This window comes from Anoplolepis gracilipes, chromosome 4 (assembly GCF_047496725.1).
Source record: "Anoplolepis gracilipes chromosome 4, ASM4749672v1, whole genome shotgun sequence".
Taxonomy (NCBI): Eukaryota; Metazoa; Arthropoda; class Insecta; order Hymenoptera; family Formicidae; genus Anoplolepis; species Anoplolepis gracilipes.
This window is the reverse complement of record NC_132973.1, coordinates 15,706,418-15,725,817: the sequence shown is the minus strand read 5'-3', so window position 1 is coordinate 15,725,817 and position 19,400 is coordinate 15,706,418. Positions and strand designations below refer to the sequence as shown.

At 27.1% G+C, this 19,400-nt stretch overlaps 2 protein-coding genes across 6 annotated transcripts; both read right to left on the bottom strand.

Moving 5' to 3' along the window:
• Window positions 1-497: 497 nt before the first annotated feature.
• On the bottom strand, window positions 498-19,337 carry LOC140665167 (uncharacterized). The gene is made up of 26 exons (XM_072890940.1): window positions 19,096-19,337; window positions 18,713-18,846; window positions 18,144-18,306; window positions 17,779-17,888; window positions 17,505-17,673; window positions 16,718-16,833; window positions 16,489-16,620; window positions 16,149-16,383; window positions 15,809-15,966; window positions 15,571-15,698; window positions 15,332-15,483; window positions 7,463-7,587; window positions 6,936-7,113; window positions 6,160-6,636; window positions 4,785-5,015; window positions 4,465-4,695; window positions 4,226-4,385; window positions 4,007-4,147; window positions 3,769-3,914; window positions 3,115-3,312; window positions 2,640-2,846; window positions 2,156-2,527; window positions 1,513-1,672; window positions 981-1,258; window positions 747-829; window positions 498-592 (listed from the first exon to the last, which is right to left on the bottom strand). The coding sequence occupies exons 1-25, from the start codon at window positions 19,157-19,159 to the stop codon at window positions 747-749; spliced, it is 4,548 nt and encodes a 1,515-aa protein (XP_072747041.1). The 5' UTR covers window positions 19,160-19,337; the 3' UTR covers window positions 498-592.
• LOC140665048 (uncharacterized) lies at window positions 8,520-14,468 on the bottom strand. Of its 5 annotated transcripts, none has more exons than XM_072890732.1 (6): window positions 14,018-14,468; window positions 11,063-11,281; window positions 10,026-10,463; window positions 9,349-9,554; window positions 9,076-9,235; window positions 8,526-8,737 (listed from the first exon to the last, which is right to left on the bottom strand). In XM_072890732.1, exons 2-6 carry the CDS (start codon window positions 11,271-11,273, stop codon window positions 8,604-8,606), a joined length of 1,149 nt encoding a protein of 382 aa, XP_072746833.1. In that variant the 5' UTR covers window positions 11,274-11,281; window positions 14,018-14,468; the 3' UTR covers window positions 8,526-8,603. The 5 variants fall into 5 exon arrangements, with proteins under 5 accessions (XP_072746830.1, XP_072746833.1, XP_072746831.1 ...); XM_072890730.1 differs by having other exon boundaries at window positions 13,946-14,467; XM_072890731.1 differs by lacking the exon at window positions 14,018-14,468 and adding an exon at window positions 11,424-11,520.
• Window positions 19,338-19,400: the final 63 nt, after the last annotated feature.

The window sequence follows — 19,400 nt, the reverse complement described above, 5'->3', positions numbered from 1 at the left end:
TCCTCGTCCTCTTCGTCGTCCTCGTCGTCACCGTCATCATCGTCATCGTCATCTTCGTCGTCGTCGTCATCTTCTTCTGCTTCTGCTTCGCTCTTCCACCATTCGCAATGATGCTTCAAAGAAGCGAGCCCCACGTGGGCGCTTGCGCACCTGTCGCTCTCTGTTTTCTCTCTTGGTTCTTCTCATGCTTTTTCACGTTGCATCTCTGTCTTTTTCTCTCTTCTCTTTCTATCTTCTCAAGTCTCTTTTGTGTGTTCTTGTCCTTCCTACTGTTTCCAGCAAATAGCCGCCGTCATACCTTTTTCTCTACTTTCGTTGCGCTTCCCTCGGGCCTGTCCTACCGATCTGTTGGCAACCTCACTCTTCTTCGATCGCTTCTCCTCCCTACAAAGCGAAGCCTTTTCGCCCTCGGGGCACAGAGTGGACCCTCGTGCTCTCTTTCTCGAGGAAAGGGAAGAGTGGTGAAGAGAATTTCTTTTTCTCTCATTCATCCTTCCTTCATCTCGTTTGATTCGCACTAGTGTCTGCCATGCGTCGTCCCTTTCGTTCATCCGTTTCAACCAGAACCCGTGTACAACTCGAATATGTGCAGCTGTCAGGAAATTATCAATCGATATCTCGATTAAATCTAAAATCAACTTAACTTGTACAGAAAAATTTGTATAGAAGTATAAAAAAGTGCATCCGTACTCGTGTCAGATATCTGATATAATTTAATTTATACTTATTGTAAATTAATATCATACTTAGTTATCAGTATCGTTTTCCGTGATTAGTTTCACTCTTTCTGATGTTTCATCACCAATAGATTTATTTTTTTTGCCCCAATCTGCAATTTTGCATACAATAGATTTAAAAATTAAAATAGATTAATAGAATAAATCAATAGAAAAATAATGTAATTATTAGATATAATATTTTTGTCAATAAATTTTTAATAAAACTATAAGAATCAGTTTAAATCTTCTTCAACAACTTACGAAATCTATTAATTATTTTCTTAGACTTTGTTTGATTTGGTCTCAACGTCTTGACGTGATTTACATCTCGACGTGATTCTAATTTTTTTATCCGAGATTGTTGCTCATTATATGTTCCACGCAATTTTTTAGATTTAACAAAATTGGGCATTGTATTTTCGTTTTCCGTTTTCACAAGTATATCATCAACTATATCTTTTTTCTTTTCTGTTGCAGATTTCCCTGTACGCATCTTCTTTTTTGCCATAGCTGCGTTAACTTTCAAACTTTCACGAAACCTTACGATAAATCATATAGTACATCATTATTTTACATATATAGATGTCTTTCTTTTAGTTTTTTATACATTTGTACAATCATTTTTAGAAAAAAAAGAATCAATTTTTCTATTATACATAAAATGATACTTTTGCTAATATATGTATAAATAAAAACAAACTGCATACGTGTATATGTTGTGAATATACATTATATAAATTTTGCACACAACTATGTATATAATTATAATTATATACATATAATTGCACATTACCTGATATAAAGAACAGAGCCTATAATAATACAGCATATCAAGAATAGAATAATAGCCAATACCGAGTAAGCAACGAATTCTTCACTTGGCATCCATCCAAATATTGGTCGTGTTAACTTATCTTCCATCAAATGAGTACGCCAATTTGGAGGGCCAAGAACTTATACATTTTATATTATAAAAATATGGTAATAACATCTTATATAACATAATGCAAAGTGTTCAATAATAGATGCATTTAAACAGAATAATGTGATAAAATCATTTTTCTTCATTCAAATTTAATTACATGCCATCTCTTTTACTCATTCTTTAAAATTTGAAGTAAAATCAAAATAAAAAAAGTTAAAGCAAATAATATTAATAAAAAATTTTATTATTTATTTATATCTTCACATTTCTATTAAAAAAATTATTTAAATATTTCAGAAAATAATATTACGACACATATGTTAAATACATCAGCAAATTACTGAAAATTTATATATATATATATATATATATATATATATATATATATTAATGTACAATATATGTTATCATTATATTATTATATTTATTATATTTAATATAATTATGTTTTAATATCAAACTACTTATTATTGTGGATTTGAAAAAATATTTGTATATTAATTCATACTACCTTTGATGCGGATTACATTTGTCGTCCACTTAAAATTCAGATCAATTTGCTCCACAATACATTTCCACATACCTTGATGAGATCTATTTACAGCCGGAATGTAATCGATATTTACAGCTATAGGCAACGTAACACTATAATCTTTCCATACTCTGTTATTAATCATCCAATAAATCTTCAGGTCAGAATATACATAGCCAAGGATAGCACAATGACATACTACACGCATAGGCAGAGTTTCGCGAATTGTAACACTTTCTTTAATTGGAATCACTGCCAAAGTTACGACTTTAAATATCATGTATGTTCCATCTACTCGATGCACAGTAAGTGTATATACACCCGAGTCATTCAATATTGCTCTACTTATTACTAAAAAATTAAAAAATTTGTTATTTAAACAAATTATTATTTGTTAATTTATTAAAAAAAAATTGTTAGCATATACTAATTAATTATCACAAACAAATATTATACTACATACTAATTTCATAATTTTTAATTTCTAGCCTGTGCTGTTCTTCTTGAAGAAAAATTCCATTGTGAGACCATTGTATTTCCGAATCAGGTGATTCGGCTCTGATGGAATTCACGATATTAGAATCCGAGGGAAGTGATATTGTTTCATATTCCTTCACAGTAAGAGCAGTGTTATTTTGCGTAATTCCTCTTTTGATCAAAGTCGTAGTATCTACAATTGAAATGAAAATATTATAATAAATTCTTAAATCAACCTGCGACCTCGGCGAAGACTAGAGATAATATAATAATATATGTATATTCTGTTTTATTCGTCTGGCAAAGAATTATTTTTAGAATTAGCATTATAACATAGAGGGATTTTTTGGAAATATTTAGAAAAATACGTTTATGAAAGAGAAATGCAAAATTATACTTTTTTAACTTATTAAAAAAAAAAGAAAAAGAATATTAAAAAAATGATATCAGTTTTAGCATACCATCAGTTACATCACCACAGGAAATCATATTGCAACGACCCGTCATACTATTAGGCCCTATGCAAGGCTCCCCTCTTACGTTAGGTTCCGGCGAATTACAATATCGTTTTCTGGTTCCTATGCCACCGTTGCAACTAACACTGCATTCCCATGGTCCCCATTTCGACCATCCACCGTCTAAAGGAGGACCATCTATATCTGCGTGTGATTAAAATGATTATACACTATATATGTACGCGATATACAAAAGTGAACGTTTTAGAAACATAAGATTCAAATATTTTTAAAATTTAAAAATAATATTTCTTTAAAGTTGTTTATATAATTATATGTATACGTGTCGTTAACTACAAACAAATCACAAATTATTCTATTCTCTTTTTATTATATGTACTTTATTATACTTTTTATTATACTTCTATTCTCACTTTATTATTAAAAATTAAATTTTAATATTTTATATTATAAATTATTATACACAATAATAAATTTCGCCAGCAATATAAAATTTTAAATAAGATAATTATTATTTTTATATGTTTTGTTTGTAAAAACAAATATTTAAATATACAAAAAATATGTAAAAATTAAATTTTATTCATAATTTTATTTTCAAGACTGGTAATTTTTTCTCATATTTTTACATAATTATACCTGACGGCATGCAATTCGCGCTCCAAGTGGCCCAACTTCCTGGATCCACGGCGAGCGAAAAAAAATAAAAAATGAGTGGTTGACGGTGTACATAATGAAACACGATTGTCTCGTTGCAGAATACTTGAATTGTACTATTAGACCATCTTTTGGAAAGAGTGATACAAAATCGCAAAGTGAATTAAACTAAATTGAATTCAGCAAAATATATACAAATGTATTTTTAGCCAAATTATACTTTATGGTAATATTCGTCCAGGAATTTGTGGTAAATATAGGCTTGGGTGCTTTCTGTTTGTGATAAACTCTAACTTTGGGATATGTGTTTGTCAGAAAATGTATCCACCGTCCTCGTTCGCCGAGCATGAGCACATAAAATCTATAATTGGCAATATGAATGGAAAGGGAGAATTTGCGAAATAATTAATAATTGTTCCGATATATGATTAATGATTACCCTGGCGTTGCGGGCAACAGAAGTAACGGTATCAGAACGACACCTTTGGCGCGTAGCATCAGCATCAATTTATTAGGCCTGACTAACTCTTCTTTGGACCATGTCGACAATGGTAATATTCTAGTGTAGCGATCGGTTTGTGTATTTTCTATATGACATCCTATGTACATGTTGAAAGATTGCATCAAAAATTTTGATAGCAAGTATCGCGAGTACTAATTTTAGATAGCAAAATATACTTGAGGCACAATCAAAAGCAACACCTATCGTGTGTCCCTTTTCACTATTATAATAGTAATAGACAGGTGAGAAAACTTTGGCCGGTTCGGGATGTTCCCATTCGAACAACGGATTCGCTGCTCCTTCGTAATAAACGAGGACTCGTCCTCGAGGTATACGTATAATAAAACTACTCCATTTACCGAGATATAATAAATGTGGCAATGTTTTCTTTTTTACCAAAATTATATCTAATACATTGTTAAAAGATTAAGAAAAAAAGATTAAAAATAAAATATTCATATATAGATTCTTTCTATCGTAATATGATGTAAATTACCTTTGTCTTCTGATTGATAATAGAGAAGTACTTTTTCATTATCTGAAGCTCCAATCTTAAGGATATAACGGGAGTTGAATCCGTCATCAGCAGTAAATACAAATGTTATGGAATCCGGTTGATCGGGCTCCCAAGCTTTTAATGAAAAGTACAAGCCTTCTGTACGATATTCTGGCAAAACATATAAACGACGCCCGATGCCATGTCCTTTTACAAAAAATGTACACTCCTCTGTAGCATTAAAAATAGTCATTTTATGCATAAATTTAATATTTTAAAAATGGAAAACGAGAAAAAGTATTTTAAATGATTATACAGTCGGACCTCTTCCTACGACCCTCTTATGCCACGAAACCTCTTATCCTACGACAAAAAATCCTCTCATGCTACAACCGCGAAAGGGGAATTATACCCCCACTCTCAAATTTTTGTCGTAGGATCAGAGGTTTAAGGGGAAGATTCCGGACCGAAAATGTCGTAGGATAAGAGGTCCGACTGTAATATGTTTGACAATATATGTATATATATGTATATATATATATATATATATATATATATACATATGTATACATATATATTTTATACTTATAAATATATATATATATATATAAGTATAAAAAGACTTAAAAATTTCATGGGCCCTCTATTTTAAATAAAAAATATCATATTAGTTTTATAGTAATTACTCGTAACTATAAAAAGTTACAGAAAAAGTATGAATAAAAATAAATAATTTTCTGTTTATCTCAATACATGTTATTTCAGATATTTTTTCTTCCCTTCTTCTATTTTCTCAAACTGTCGCTTGACTATTAAGCTTGAAAATTGTTATTGTAATAAAACTTTGATCTGTTATTATGTGTAATTCAGAATATCTATATAAATATTTATGTTTTATCTTATATATTTTATACTATATTTTCTCAAACTGTCGCTGTTTTATCTTATATATTTTATATATATTTTCTCAAACTGTCGCTTGACTATTAAGCTTGAAAATTGTTATTGTAATAAAACTTTGATCTGTTATTATGTGTAATTCAGAATATCTATATAAATATTTATGTTTTATCTTATATATTTTATACTTTATATATTTTTTATTAAGATAATTTGCCCAATAAATTGTCAAAACTATTCACACCTTTTGCAAAAGATCCTGTAATAATCATATATTTACATCTTATTATATTTATATTAAAATTACATCTTACTAAAGTTGCATTTATCTCACTACTACGAACTAATTTAAATTTTAGGAAGATTTATCTCCAAGAAGATATCTGGAGGAGAAATCACGGTAATTGTTGAAAAGAAAATGTTTCTTTATTTTCAATCTAAATGATTTCATTCTGTGCAATAGTTCAAATTTTACCTGGTTTCTCGCAATCTCTTATATCACAAAGGTCTTGTGGAACCAATGGATCTGTCGTGTAGCACCATGTGCCAGCAATATTACGCGATGGATTTCTGCAAAAATTGCTGGCATTTCGTACATTACGTTCTGGATAAAGGCTATCATTTAAATATGCTTGGTCAACTATGTGAATAGGTTTGACAGCAGTAAGTCTTGATTGCGATGGCAGACTCGGCGATGAATCTAATAATGGTTTTGTGAATGATGACGACCGTTCCATTGAAACATTTGGCTGCAAGTTACGTTTCCAGCGAGATTTTATGCGAATCGATCTCTGAGTCTTAGAAGGCACTATCGTTGTCAATGATATGTTTGGTGTTTGCATTTGCATTTGCTCGAGATCGTAATCGCTCAACCACTTCGCGCAAGTTCGACCTGAACGAGTCTTTGATAGTGTGCCTATGTAATCATTAGCAGTTCCTGCCATTCGACATTCTACAAAGAATAGTGGTAGTATGTTAGAATGAGATATACATTTTAGAATAAAATAAATTTATAATATAAAATAAATTATATTAAATATATAAAAATAAATTAAACATTTAAAATAAAGAATTTTATATTTTAGAATAGAGACATAAAACAGGTGTTTTCTTTATATATTTTCTTATATTTTCTATCTTTATATTATTTATATTTATTATTTTTATTTCTAGCCAAAAGACGATGAAAAAAGTCGTTTAGTTCGCGAAATAAACCAACTTATTAATATTATTAGAATTAATTATAAATACCTGAAGATCTACAAATCCGTATATGACAAAATCGTTTTATAACATCGATAGCATGCGAGTTGGAAATTGCGTAACAATAAGGTCCATTAAGATCATGACTTGGATTTCTACATCTATTTAAAGCTTTTACTATAGATTTATCGACAAAATTATCAACTATTTTCTCATCGCGCGGCATCTAATAAATATAAACGGTCTTCTATAAGAAGGAGATAGATAATTTTCTTTACTATTAGTATCAGAAAATCACTTAAGTGCAATAATATTAGATAAAGGGATAAATCTTGCAGTAGAATAAGATATTAAAAAAGCATAAGCGCTAGTAGATTCTTAATTAATAATAATAAATAAAATATAAATAAAAAAAAAATATATATATATATATACATAATCGAGATAGTCCAAAAGATTATTATTATTAATATCAAATAAAAGATTTATAATATAAAAAATATCCTATAATGTTGGAATATTCTATACTTAAAAAATATGTTATAGATAAGAATATTATGGAAAAAAAATGAAACCTCTCCTGCTATCCATGGTATACACGGAAGTTCTTTTGCGCTTGTCCATTGAGTTCCTTGATATTGATAATCTGCGAGATTATGAATACAGTTTGGAGGCTGGGGATCTTCTATCGCATCTATCGCTATTCGGATTATTGAATTAAAACAGATAGCTAAATTCCCAGGTAGCACAGGTTCGTTTTAAAAACGTTTCACAAATGTTTCTGCGAAACGTTTTAAAACCGGCTTTCGAAAACGTTTTTAATTGGTATAAATGTCCACTTAAGAAACGTTAAGGGAAACGTTATTTTCTAACAAAAAAAAACGTTTAAGAAACGGTCAAAATACCATTTTCTTTCCTTTATTTGTAAAAAATTTGTTTATTCACGGATTCAATAAAATAATGCATATATATATATATATATATATATATATATATATGCATTATTTTATTGAATCCGTGAATAAACAATCATATTTATTATATATATATATATATTAAATTTAGTTCAATTTTATTAAAATATATATATATATATAAATAATGTGTATATATATATATATATATATGTGTGTGTGTGTGTGTGTGTGCGTGTGGGTATGAACGCATTATTTTATTATTATTTTATAAGAAAACAAATCTTTTTCACGCATAAAAACTGTTTTTTTCTTTTATAAAATAAATATATGTATACAATATGTTCATATATAGTAGTTTATATTGCCTGTATATTATAATAAGATTATAATCAAAAATATATAAAGTACAAATCATAATAAAGTATTTTAAAATAAAGTTCTTATTTAAAAAAAAAACATTTAAACATATAATAATTATACCAAAGAATGAAAAAAAAATTAACACATACATAAAATGAAAAAAAATTGACACATTTTTCCAGGAATATAACTTTTTTGTCTTGTATACTTATTATGTTTAAATCTCAACATAGAACAATTTTATCTTAAAATTATTTTAAAATTTAATAAATGTTAACCTAATTTTAACTTAAAAAATAAAAAAAATTACAACAAAAATAAAATTTAAAAAAAATTAACTTTTTTTAATTATTCCAAGAATATAATTATTTTCTTGTACTTATGTTTCAATCACAGAACTGTGTTATCTTAAAATCTAATAAATCTTAACTTAAAATTTTTATTCTTGTTGAAAAGTTCTTCTTGCTTTAATTTCGGCTAAAGTAATACGCATAGAGGATAGCTTCAACCAATCTTTGATACAATTTTCAATTTTGTTGACTGCAGCGTTTGGTTCAACGTTTCTGACAGTAGCTGTAAAAAATTTATAAATTATTATACATTATTATTTTATATATAATTATTAAACATAATAGTTTTATAATAACTGTACAATATCACACACACACACACACACACACACACACATATATATATATATGTACATATATTTATGTGCATGCGTGAGTGGTGCGTGGTGTGCGTGCGTGTGTGTGTGTGTGCGTGTGTGTGTGTGTGTGTGTGTGTGTGTGTGCGTGCGTGTGTGTGTGTGTGTGTGTGTGTGTGTGTGTGTGTGTGTGTGTGTGTGTGTGTAATAATTAAACATATTTGCTAAATGTTATCAATGCTGGCTTCAAAGACAAAAGACAAACCTATGATTAAATCTTTCGCTTTTAAAACTTTGAAGGCTTTTTTAGGTACTCTTCCTGCCCAATTAAAGTTTTTAGCGTAATTATTTGTTATTATTTTTTCCAATGTTCTTCTTGTTATCTGTGCAATCGTTGTACCACCTGATATAGCTAAAATCTGTACCTTTAAAAGAATAATAACACATTAATATAATAAAAAAAATATGGATTAAAAAAAAGAAAGGAAAATAAACAGAATGCAAAAATATAAAAAGAGATTTAATGAGTTATATTTACCATGTATTCAAAATTTTGTTTTGTTTTTAAAAATCTTTCAATATTTTCCAAACTTTCATCAGTGTCAACTGGTATTTCAGGAACATCCTCCACATGGGGTATTCTCGATGATCGAAAATGTGCTGTAAGTTGTTTGACCATTGGAAGAAGCAAGTTCATAGAAGTTTCTAAGTTCACTAATTTTGTTAGAACAACGTAAGAAAAATCTAAAAATAACATGCTATGTTAGAGAAATTTTTTCTTTTAAAAAATATATATATATATCTAATTATATTGATGTTGATGTACATCATCATCAAAATAATTACGAAAAAGTGTAATCTTGAATTAGTTTTTTATTCCACAAGAGTAACTCTTAACTATAGAAATGTAAAAAATAAGATTTAAACACAAAAGTAATAGAATATAGAAAAGTTAAATAGTAAATAGTAAATGCTGAACTAAACAATATATAGAAAGCAACATAATAAATAATAAGTCAAATGTTCAAAATAATAATTAATTAAAGCACAATTATTCTAAAAAGTAATTTTTATATAGATAGTGCAGATTATTCAGAATATTCTGTGCAGTATATTTCAAAAGCAAAATTATTATTAAGTTATACGTTTCTTATAAAAATTATTAATATGTTAGAGTAATAGTCTTGTACACAGAAAAGTTTATTAACATTTTACCTGATTTGTGAAATTCTGAACTGGTCAATGTAGTTCTGAATGTATTTTGCGGACTAATTGCTCTTTCATCTGAACTGGTCAATGTAGTTCTCAATGTTTTCTGCGGAGGACTAATTGCTCTTACTGAAGACGTTGAAAAACTAATTCCATTAGATATACGTTTTGAAAAACTGTCAGCTGTTGATGTTGATGGTTGGCAGGAAGTGATCATAGATCTTGATAAATTACTATTTTTTGATGTTATTTTTAATGCAGGAAGAGATGGGATTTTATTGCATAATACCTCTTCATTGTTATCAGATTCTGAAGAATCTGAATAAATTCGAGGTCTTTTTAATCTTCTTTTTGGCCGTTGGTCTTCATGCAATTCTACATCAGTTTCTAGAGTAGACGTGAATTCAGCATCTATTAATCTTTTCCTCGCATCATTGTAAGAAGCTAAAATAATAGTAAAATAAACTATAAAATAATAATAAAATAAATTAAGAAACTAATAATAAAATCAACTATAGATTTTTAAAAAAGTTTAAAATTAAATATCATTAATTCAAAAATTGAAAGCGTCTATAATACAAAACAAATAAAAATTATTTATCTTAATTTGAAATAAAAATTATATTTATAAATATTTTAAGAAAGATTTGAGATAAATATATGTATATTGTTGTGACATCCGTTTTTGAAGAAATATATTGATTGACGATATGTGAACGAGGAACGGTTGTCGCGCACGAACGGAACGTTCAAAATCGTTCCGCGGATGCAACAATATATATATATATATATGTAATTGCTAAATATATAATAATGTCTGACAGTATATAACAAAATTATACTATAAAAATAAATAAAATGATATGTGGTATATATTGTGAAAAAAGAAAACTATAAAGATAAGAAATACTCTAATAAATAATAAATTAAGTTTCTAATATATGTTAAATCTTGGAAATAACTGTAAATAAAGCAAGTGTATAAATATTTTTACTTTTTTATAAAACAAAACAACTTTTATAAAACATAAACCAAAAATTTACCATATGTATGCAAGATTCTACATTTATATTTTTTCCAGTTTTTTTCCGGTAAAGAGCATTTTTCGATAGCCTTACGGATTTGTTTTGTGGAAATTTTTTGAGGCCACAAACAATACCATATTTCTTCCTCTTTTTCTAACCAAATATTAGGGACTACTTCAACTTCAGGTTTTTGTCCATAATTCATCGCAAATTCTATTAATGAATACATTTTATAATCTGAAATAAACAAAACATTAAACAGAATAAGCAGAAAGTGCTTATTGCATTTCATCAACAATTTTTTCTTCAATATAAAATTAATATTGCAGACATTTAAAATTAACTTTAAATTTTACAAAATAAAATAATATATACTCACATAAACCTATAAATAATATACGTATATAAAATTATATACAATAAAATAAAAGGAATACATTAACTACAATTCATGAAGAAGAGGAAACACAATGTAAGTTCCTTTTTCATATGCGGATAATAATATGTTTTTATATTTTACTGATATAAAAGGGAATTCTTCTATATCAGGTGATATGTGAGACACCTTAAAAATATTCAATAATTTGGACGAACATGGATAATCATAAAATTCAGAAACTTTCAAGAATCGACGACAAATTATAGAATAAAATTGATCTTTCAAACACAGAATATTTACAATCTGAACAATAATATCTCCTTGTATTGAAACACAATTGTCAGGTGAAAAAATCGTCAAAACGCATGTCGGTGTTTTCAATTTCTTGTATTGTAAAATCAAGTCAGTTTTATCTCTAAGTGTAGGTCCTTCAAAATGTTTTTGCTTAGGTTCTAATTTAGTTATTGGTAATTCAGTCTTTGAATAATTAAATAATTCAGATATACGTCTACAAAGTTGTGCATGAGGATTTGCAGATGATCTTACAAGTTTTTTTAATTTTCCCAAATAATTTTCAAAGGGAAAACAATTAATTGTGTTTAAATTACCAAGATTCCTTACATCTGTTACTAAATGAATTAAACTGTGAAGATTATATGTCACTTCTTCTTTCCCATAGGATTTTTCAAAATACTTTACAAAATTATACAAAACTTCTTCTGCAAAGTCAATATGTTCAAAAATATGATTATCGTTACACAGAATTGTAATACCAACATGAAACATTAAAAAATGATTGTAAAGTTGTTTAGGCAAAATATTTATTAAAGAAACTGGACCCACGTATAACAAGAATAATCTAAACTCATTTGCTTTCCAACGATTTAAGTCCGATATAGCTCTACATTTTCTAGGAAATTCATGTACTATATAAGAAGACAACAAAATTAATCTATCTGATAAATTATTAATAGCTCTTCCAGATAATTTAAATGAAGGTTTTCCCTTTGATAGCCATAATATTAACAACTTTTTCATTATACCTAAATATACCAAATGCATGGGATCTAATGGAAATTGATTCACTAAATCTAAGTTTAAATTCAATAATGGAGACCTTCCTTTATGATGTTCCTCTTGTACTTGTTTAGTAAAAGTTTTTTTTGTTCTAAGTTGTCCACTTTTACATGGAAAAATCATTTTATTAATGTATTTCCCTTCAATATCGCATTTTTCACACCCATGCCTAGAATTATGACCTACACAACATTTTAGAAAAGCTCGTGCAGGAGCATCACATATCAGAGACCTGATTCTAATTTGAAATAATTTATGATCTATTTCAATACTATTCTTTAATATATCATCATTAAGCTCGTGTATTAGATCTTGTAAATAACAATCAAGAGGTTCTGGCTTTCCTTTGCCAGTGAATAAACCTACAATAAATGGTTTATTTAATGAAGTTAAACTTAATGATCTACAAAGAATTGGCCAGACAACTATGTTGTTACTTTTAAACAAGGGTAACCCATCAATATTAAAATCTAAATCAATAATTTTTGAGCATGATTCTTCCTTTAATAGGAGATATAACTGCTTACGCATACCAAAATAAGTAAATTTTCCACTTTGCAAATCAATTGAATTTGTAGTTTTTGGAGTGTATAACAAAGACCTTCCAGATAATGGTACAGATATATCATAATGAAATTGTCTTAGTAATGACAATAATTCATCTAATGCTGATAATGTAATATTATGTGTTAGGGCCCAGTTTCTCAATTTATTCAGAAAATCATCAGATAATGTTTCGTTTTCTGAAAAATCATGTTTTTCAGTGATATATAATTCTGGAAATATTTCAAAATCTAAATCTTGATCTGAACCTAGTTCTAAATGCGAATCAATGATTGAATGTGACATTGATGATTTTGTCTCATTATTTCTAAAATTTAAACTAAAACCCAAATCTTCATCTATATTTAAGTTTAGTTCTAAGTGTGAGTCAATGACTGAATGTGTTGTCGATTTTGTTTCATTCCAATTGAGTTCATATATAACTCATATACTTGTTTTTGTATATTCCTTTTAGTTTGTTTTTTGCCAAGAAATTTAACTTCTTTTTCTTTATCCATATTTAAACAAGAATATTTTTTCTGTTCTTTTGTTTTTTAACAAGTATTTTATGTAAGTATTATATGTGCGACAAAGATATATTTACATATATATTTTCCTGAAAAAATGACAACTATTTAATTAAGAAATGAAAAACACAATATAATTTGATAGTAAAAATTCTTAATATATACTGATACAATAAAAAATGTTAGATTAATTAGATTATGATTTCACACAAATTGATATCTTCTTATTAATTGTAAAGTATTATTTGTAGATGTGATATTTGACGTCTAATCTCATATCTTTTTTTAGTATTAATATTGTGTTCTAAATATACATATATATACATATATACAGAACAGTAAACTATAAAATTATTAAACCAATATACAACTTACCTTATTCGTCGTAAAAAAGAGATATTCTTTATATCAATATTTTCGCCGGACCGGCGTTTTGATCAACCTAACCTTTGTTATGATCTATGCACGAGAATTGATTAACTTTATAGTACACATTACTAGTATTTTTCTATCCTTTCACTACTAGTTTCACTTTTGCAATATTCACAAGTCGTTTGTATAATATTCACAATAAAAGTTTTCTTGTTTGAACAGCAAATATATGCAATAACTCTGCGATCATTCCAAATAAATGGAATATAACCTTAATACTTTTTGTTAGTAAGACAATGGAAAGAGGAAGAGAAAGAGAGAAAGAGAGAGAGAGAAAGAGAGAGAGAGAATCACCCCGCTATTCATTCCGATATTCATAGTCCATTATTTTTATTTCAAGATCGTTTTAAGTATAATATCTTAAGATATGTTATTACGATTCTGTGATTGAATTACAACACATTATTATTAAGACGGTCTTCAATATAAAATCGGACTATGAATATGAATATCTAAAATTAAAAATACATTAATTTTTTTAATTCAAAATTATATGTATATATATACACACACACACACATATATATATATATATATATATATATATATATATATATATATATATATAATTTTGAATTAAAACATTAATTTTTATTCTATTTAGGCCCGATATTGTACCAACATTATTTTGGATTTAAGTGCGACTTAAACATGTATCTATCTTTATTTTTCTTTCTAAATTAATAAAAACAGATATATATATATATATATATATTTAAATCTCGTTTAAAGCCAAAATAATGTTGATGCAATCAGGCCTTATAGAAACGTAAAAAATACGTTTCTTAAACTATGGTTTTAAAAATGTTTCTGTTGAAACGTTTCTTATTGGTGTTTGACGGTTAAAAAATATTGGATACGTTTAGAAAACGTTTATAAAACGAACCTGTGCTACCTGGGTTATATACATAAGTCCCAGTAAAAATGTTCCATACAGTAGCTGTGCAACACAGATGTTCGTGTTATATGGTACTTAAAGTATAAATATTTCTCGTAGTTTTGCATAAATATTCTCCGTAGTGAGATTAATTTGAAACTTTACTTAAGTTTTTTCTCAGTCATAAATATTGGCATATAATTTTTAGAAATTAGATAAAGAATAATTTAACAAAGCTACGAGAAGTATATTTCAAGTACCTATTATACAGCATCTATGTTTAATGATTGTATTGATCTTATATCCTTATTCCTTATATATATAATTTTTCTAGAAGAAACTAAAATTTACTTTTTATATCATCATAAATTATATATTAATATATATTCTATATACTTAATATTATTAAAACATATATATATAAACTTTAATAAAGATATTGGCGAATTTACCGTCGGGTGAGCAGAAAAATGTCCAATGTGCTATCGCTTGACTTCCAATGCTGAACCAACGTAAGGTAATCAATTGATTATGATTAAAATTTAGAATCTCTTCACTCCCATATGTACGTTGCGAGAATAAATGTAAATGTGTGCCAAAGATACTACAAATATATATTATACATAAAAAATTTATTTTATTATAATTAAAAAATCTAAACATTTTTCAATATAAATATCATAATATTAACCTGATAGTAAATTCTTTCCAAGTCCAATAATCTATCAATCCTTTAATTATAATTTCTGTCAAACGTTGCTTTATTGACTTCTCATTTTCTTGATATAACAAGAATGTAACATTGTGGCTAATTTCTACCTAAAAGTAATCTGTTATCTTTAGTTAGGTAGTCTACACATGTAATTTCAGATTAAAACTTAATATGAAACATATTGAAACAAGGCATATTGAATATCTTCTTATCTTACCATAAAACAAGGAAATAACATCCCAGGACTTTGATATAACCGTATCTCTACATTTTGGCTAGCTCGAAGATAAAATTGAACATCCTGTGTATCATTATTTTTTTGCATTGGCCAAATTCTCAAAAACTCCTCTCCAAAAGTCGTATGACTTTCACAATCTGAATATAAGAATTTAATAAAATAATTCAATAAAAATGTATAAGAATATTTAATAGATTGATAAAATCAAACAATATTTTTGATGTAGTTTGTTATTTTTAACGTTGAATATATTGTTCCAATGATATAAGTTGCAATCTATGCTATATGGATATGTATTTATTTAAATGTTACATTATACATTTTTGGCAAAATTCCGTGCTCCACAAAACACCGGTGCCCATGATGCCATAATGCAAAAAACTGTCAGGATACAAACTCGAAATACTATTTGTCATTTTATATTTATCCATAATTAATGGTTTCGACACACCCTGTATTCCAAGAGATATGAAACCACCACCCCATGTAATCCACAGACCAGTCCAATTAGAACTAAGTAATATCTCAGGTGTATTTTCAAAAAGACGCTCATTCTAAAAAACACACGTTAGTCAGATCAATCAAATGTTATGTTATGTTATGTTATATTAATGTTTTTATCATTTGATGTTTTTTAACTTTGAATTATCTGCACTAACATTAGTAACTGGATACGTCTGACCACTAACAGTATTCGAAATCAAAAGTTCCACTCCAGCTTTCCAATCTTGGGCAATTTTCTTGGCAGAAGACGGAATTGGCAGTAAACTTAATAAAATCCTGGCTTCTGCCTAGATGCATCCGATTAACTTCATTACAATTATAATTTGTAATTGTATCACTATCTATATTGAGAGAATGCATCTATACTTAATGATATTCATGTACATTTTGTTCATCAAGAGGATTCCAAAGCTTAATCCAGAAGGATATGTTTCCATAAGTGCTGTTTAATCTCGTTAACGTGGAATAAGTTGATGAATTTCGTGAATACATTAAACAATCTAGAAAGAAGTATTTTAGAGTAAGAGCATCAAAATCAGTATATCTTGTATATGTTTGAAGATTTTGTAAAATAACAAGTTTTTTTCACAAGATAATTTAATCTACATCTCAAAATAATTTATTTTGCGGTCATATTTAGCAAAAACAATATTTTTTCAAAGAATCATTTTCGTATAAGTGTTAATACATCTAAATTTTCAATTAGATATGCTAGTAAAAACATCAATTTAAAAAAAAAATTAAAATTTAAGAGAATTTTTAGAAATTATTTTTTTTATCATATTGCAGGAATATATAATATTAAAAAAAAAGTTGTACAAAGATGAATCTTGAGAATCATAATTTTTCGTGTTTAAATTTTAGATTTAATTATAAGAAGTTTAATACAATTAAACTTACAATTTTTAATAAAAATACAAATATTAATTTTAACGTGAATTTAGTAACAATTAAACCCAAAATTAGCAATTGTTAATATTTAATTTATTTTTAATCAGTAATTGATATTAAATTTCTTCAATTTATTTAAATTGATTATTATTAATATTTCTCTAATTAATTGATTATACACATATATAATAAATTATGTACTCTTAATCAATTATTATAGAAACTAAAACTTTAACTTTTTACAGATAATATAAATAAGATAGATAGTATAATAGTATACCTTTGTCATCGCAAGATGGAATATCACAATATTCTTTTTCTACCAGCTCGTAACTCCTTTCTTCCACATAACACCAAGGACCACCAGTGTCATCATCTGGATTCCTACAGAAATTATGTGCCTTCACTCTTGAGCCATCCGGAAAATGTTTATTATGAAATTTAATACTCTAAAAAGCAATTAGCAAATAATGAAAAAAGTAAGGAACAGATTTTTGTTACTGGCTAACACACATTTGCATATTATGCTAAGAGAAGATTTATTTTTTTCTTACTTTTGTGTTACCGAGTTTGTATCTTCTATTCCAAGATTTACATTTCCTTTTTGAAGTACTGAAACTACGAGTTCCACCGTACTCGACTCCTGGTCCCGTTATAATACAATCTAATTATGTAATTAAGCGAATTATATCGGCTGAATACATTTGCTATGCATATCTTATTTATAGATATTTACAATTAGTCCAATTTATTTTGAAAAATTATAGTTACAAATTCAAATATGCATAAAGTATATTGTGTCTTTTAAATTGCAAAAAGATTTAAACTTTTATATAAACTTTCCAATGACATATAGATATATATTTTTTTCAAGTTAAATATAAATCTATTATATTTATTATTAAATCAATATAATTACCTTTGTAATTACAAAGCGGAATATCGCACTCATCATCGATAACCGTAGATTCTAATGTGTAACACCAAGGACCCCTTGGATCTTGAGTAGGATTTCTACAATAATTTTTAACAAGTTTCATGGACTTTTCTGGGAAATTTGCATCAGTTATATCCGTACTAATCTAATAACAGAAAAATTGAGAAGGTAATAATTTAACATATATAAAATGTAAAATATTGTTTAATGACAACAAATATTTAATAATAATTTTTAAGCGTTTTAAAACATGTGCAATCAGGAATTTTCATTTAAAATTAAATATTATATTTGATCTCAAATTGATGTCTTTTCTTTTAATTATATATTGTACATACGAAAAAAAGGATAAATGGAAAAGTTTGTGTATTATATTAAATAGAAAAAATAGATATTATATGATATAATATATACAAAAAATGTATACAAAAATAAGATCATCAAATATAAAATTTACATCGTTATATTCTAATTTTCTAACTTTATTGCAAAAAATAGAAAAAAATAGAAATAATAGTAAAAAGTACAAATGTTCATGTCAATGAACTAACTTTATGAACTGGTTGTTCGGCAGACCATGATTGACATCGAAAACCACCAGCAGTGGTCATAATAAAACCTTTATAGTCGGTTCCCAATTGAGACAACTTACACTTGGATAAATCAATAGTTGATATATTATGCGCTGTAGAACAGAAAGATCATTAGAAATAATAAAAGTGTTTTATAGATGGAGAATAAGCAAAGATCAGAAATGATATTAGGAAGTACCCGGAGAAATATCGATAAATCAGGTAATTAATGTCAAAAAGTATAAAAATATTTTTCAAAAAGATTTAAAAAAATACATTATCATATAAAGATTCATTCCGCTGCTTCCAATTCATAAAATCACATTAACTGTTCTGTAAAATTTCACAATTGACTTTATTACCTGCATATGCAACAATCGAAATTTGCAGAAGTATTATCATTGCAAAATATTGTCCGGTGTGCATATCGAGCTCCAAAAAACGATTGATCAGCAATGTTAATTAATATTTAGTTTGTATTCACAGAAAGTTTTTTTTTTCGTTCGGAACTTTTCCCTTCAGACTGTGGTGTTTTGTTATTCTTACATTTGTGTCTATTATTTTATTTTTTTATATTTATACTTTTATACAATCCTTCAGTAAATTGATACTGCAATAGAGTAATCACATCTATAGTTTATAATTTATATAATGAATAAAGCGATAT

What these genes read in the sequence shown, in the direction of transcription:
- LOC140665048 (XM_072890728.1), bottom strand. Translation starts at nt 11,336, where the DNA reads ATGAAATGCAATAAGCACTTTCTGCTTATTCTGTTTAATGTTTTGTTT. An exon ending in TTCAGAATTTCACAAATCAG is followed by an intron (nt 9,555 to 10,025) that starts GTAAAATGTTAA and finishes TGTTATTTTTAG; the next exon opens with ATTTTTCTTACGTTGTTCTA. An exon ending in AACAAAATTTTGAATACATG is followed by an intron (nt 9,236 to 9,348) that starts GTAAATATAACT and finishes ATTCTTTTAAAG; the next exon opens with GTACAGATTTTAGCTATATC.
- LOC140665167 (XM_072890940.1), bottom strand. Translation starts at nt 19,159, where the DNA reads ATGCACACCGGACAATATTTTGCAATGATAATACTTCTGCAAATTTCG. An exon ending in TTCGATTGTTGCATATGCAG is followed by an intron (nt 18,847 to 19,095) that starts GTAATAAAGTCA and finishes TCTGTTCTACAG; the next exon opens with CGCATAATATATCAACTATT. An exon ending in CCGAACAACCAGTTCATAAA is followed by an intron (nt 18,307 to 18,712) that starts GTTAGTTCATTG and finishes TTCTGTTATTAG; the next exon opens with ATTAGTACGGATATAACTGA.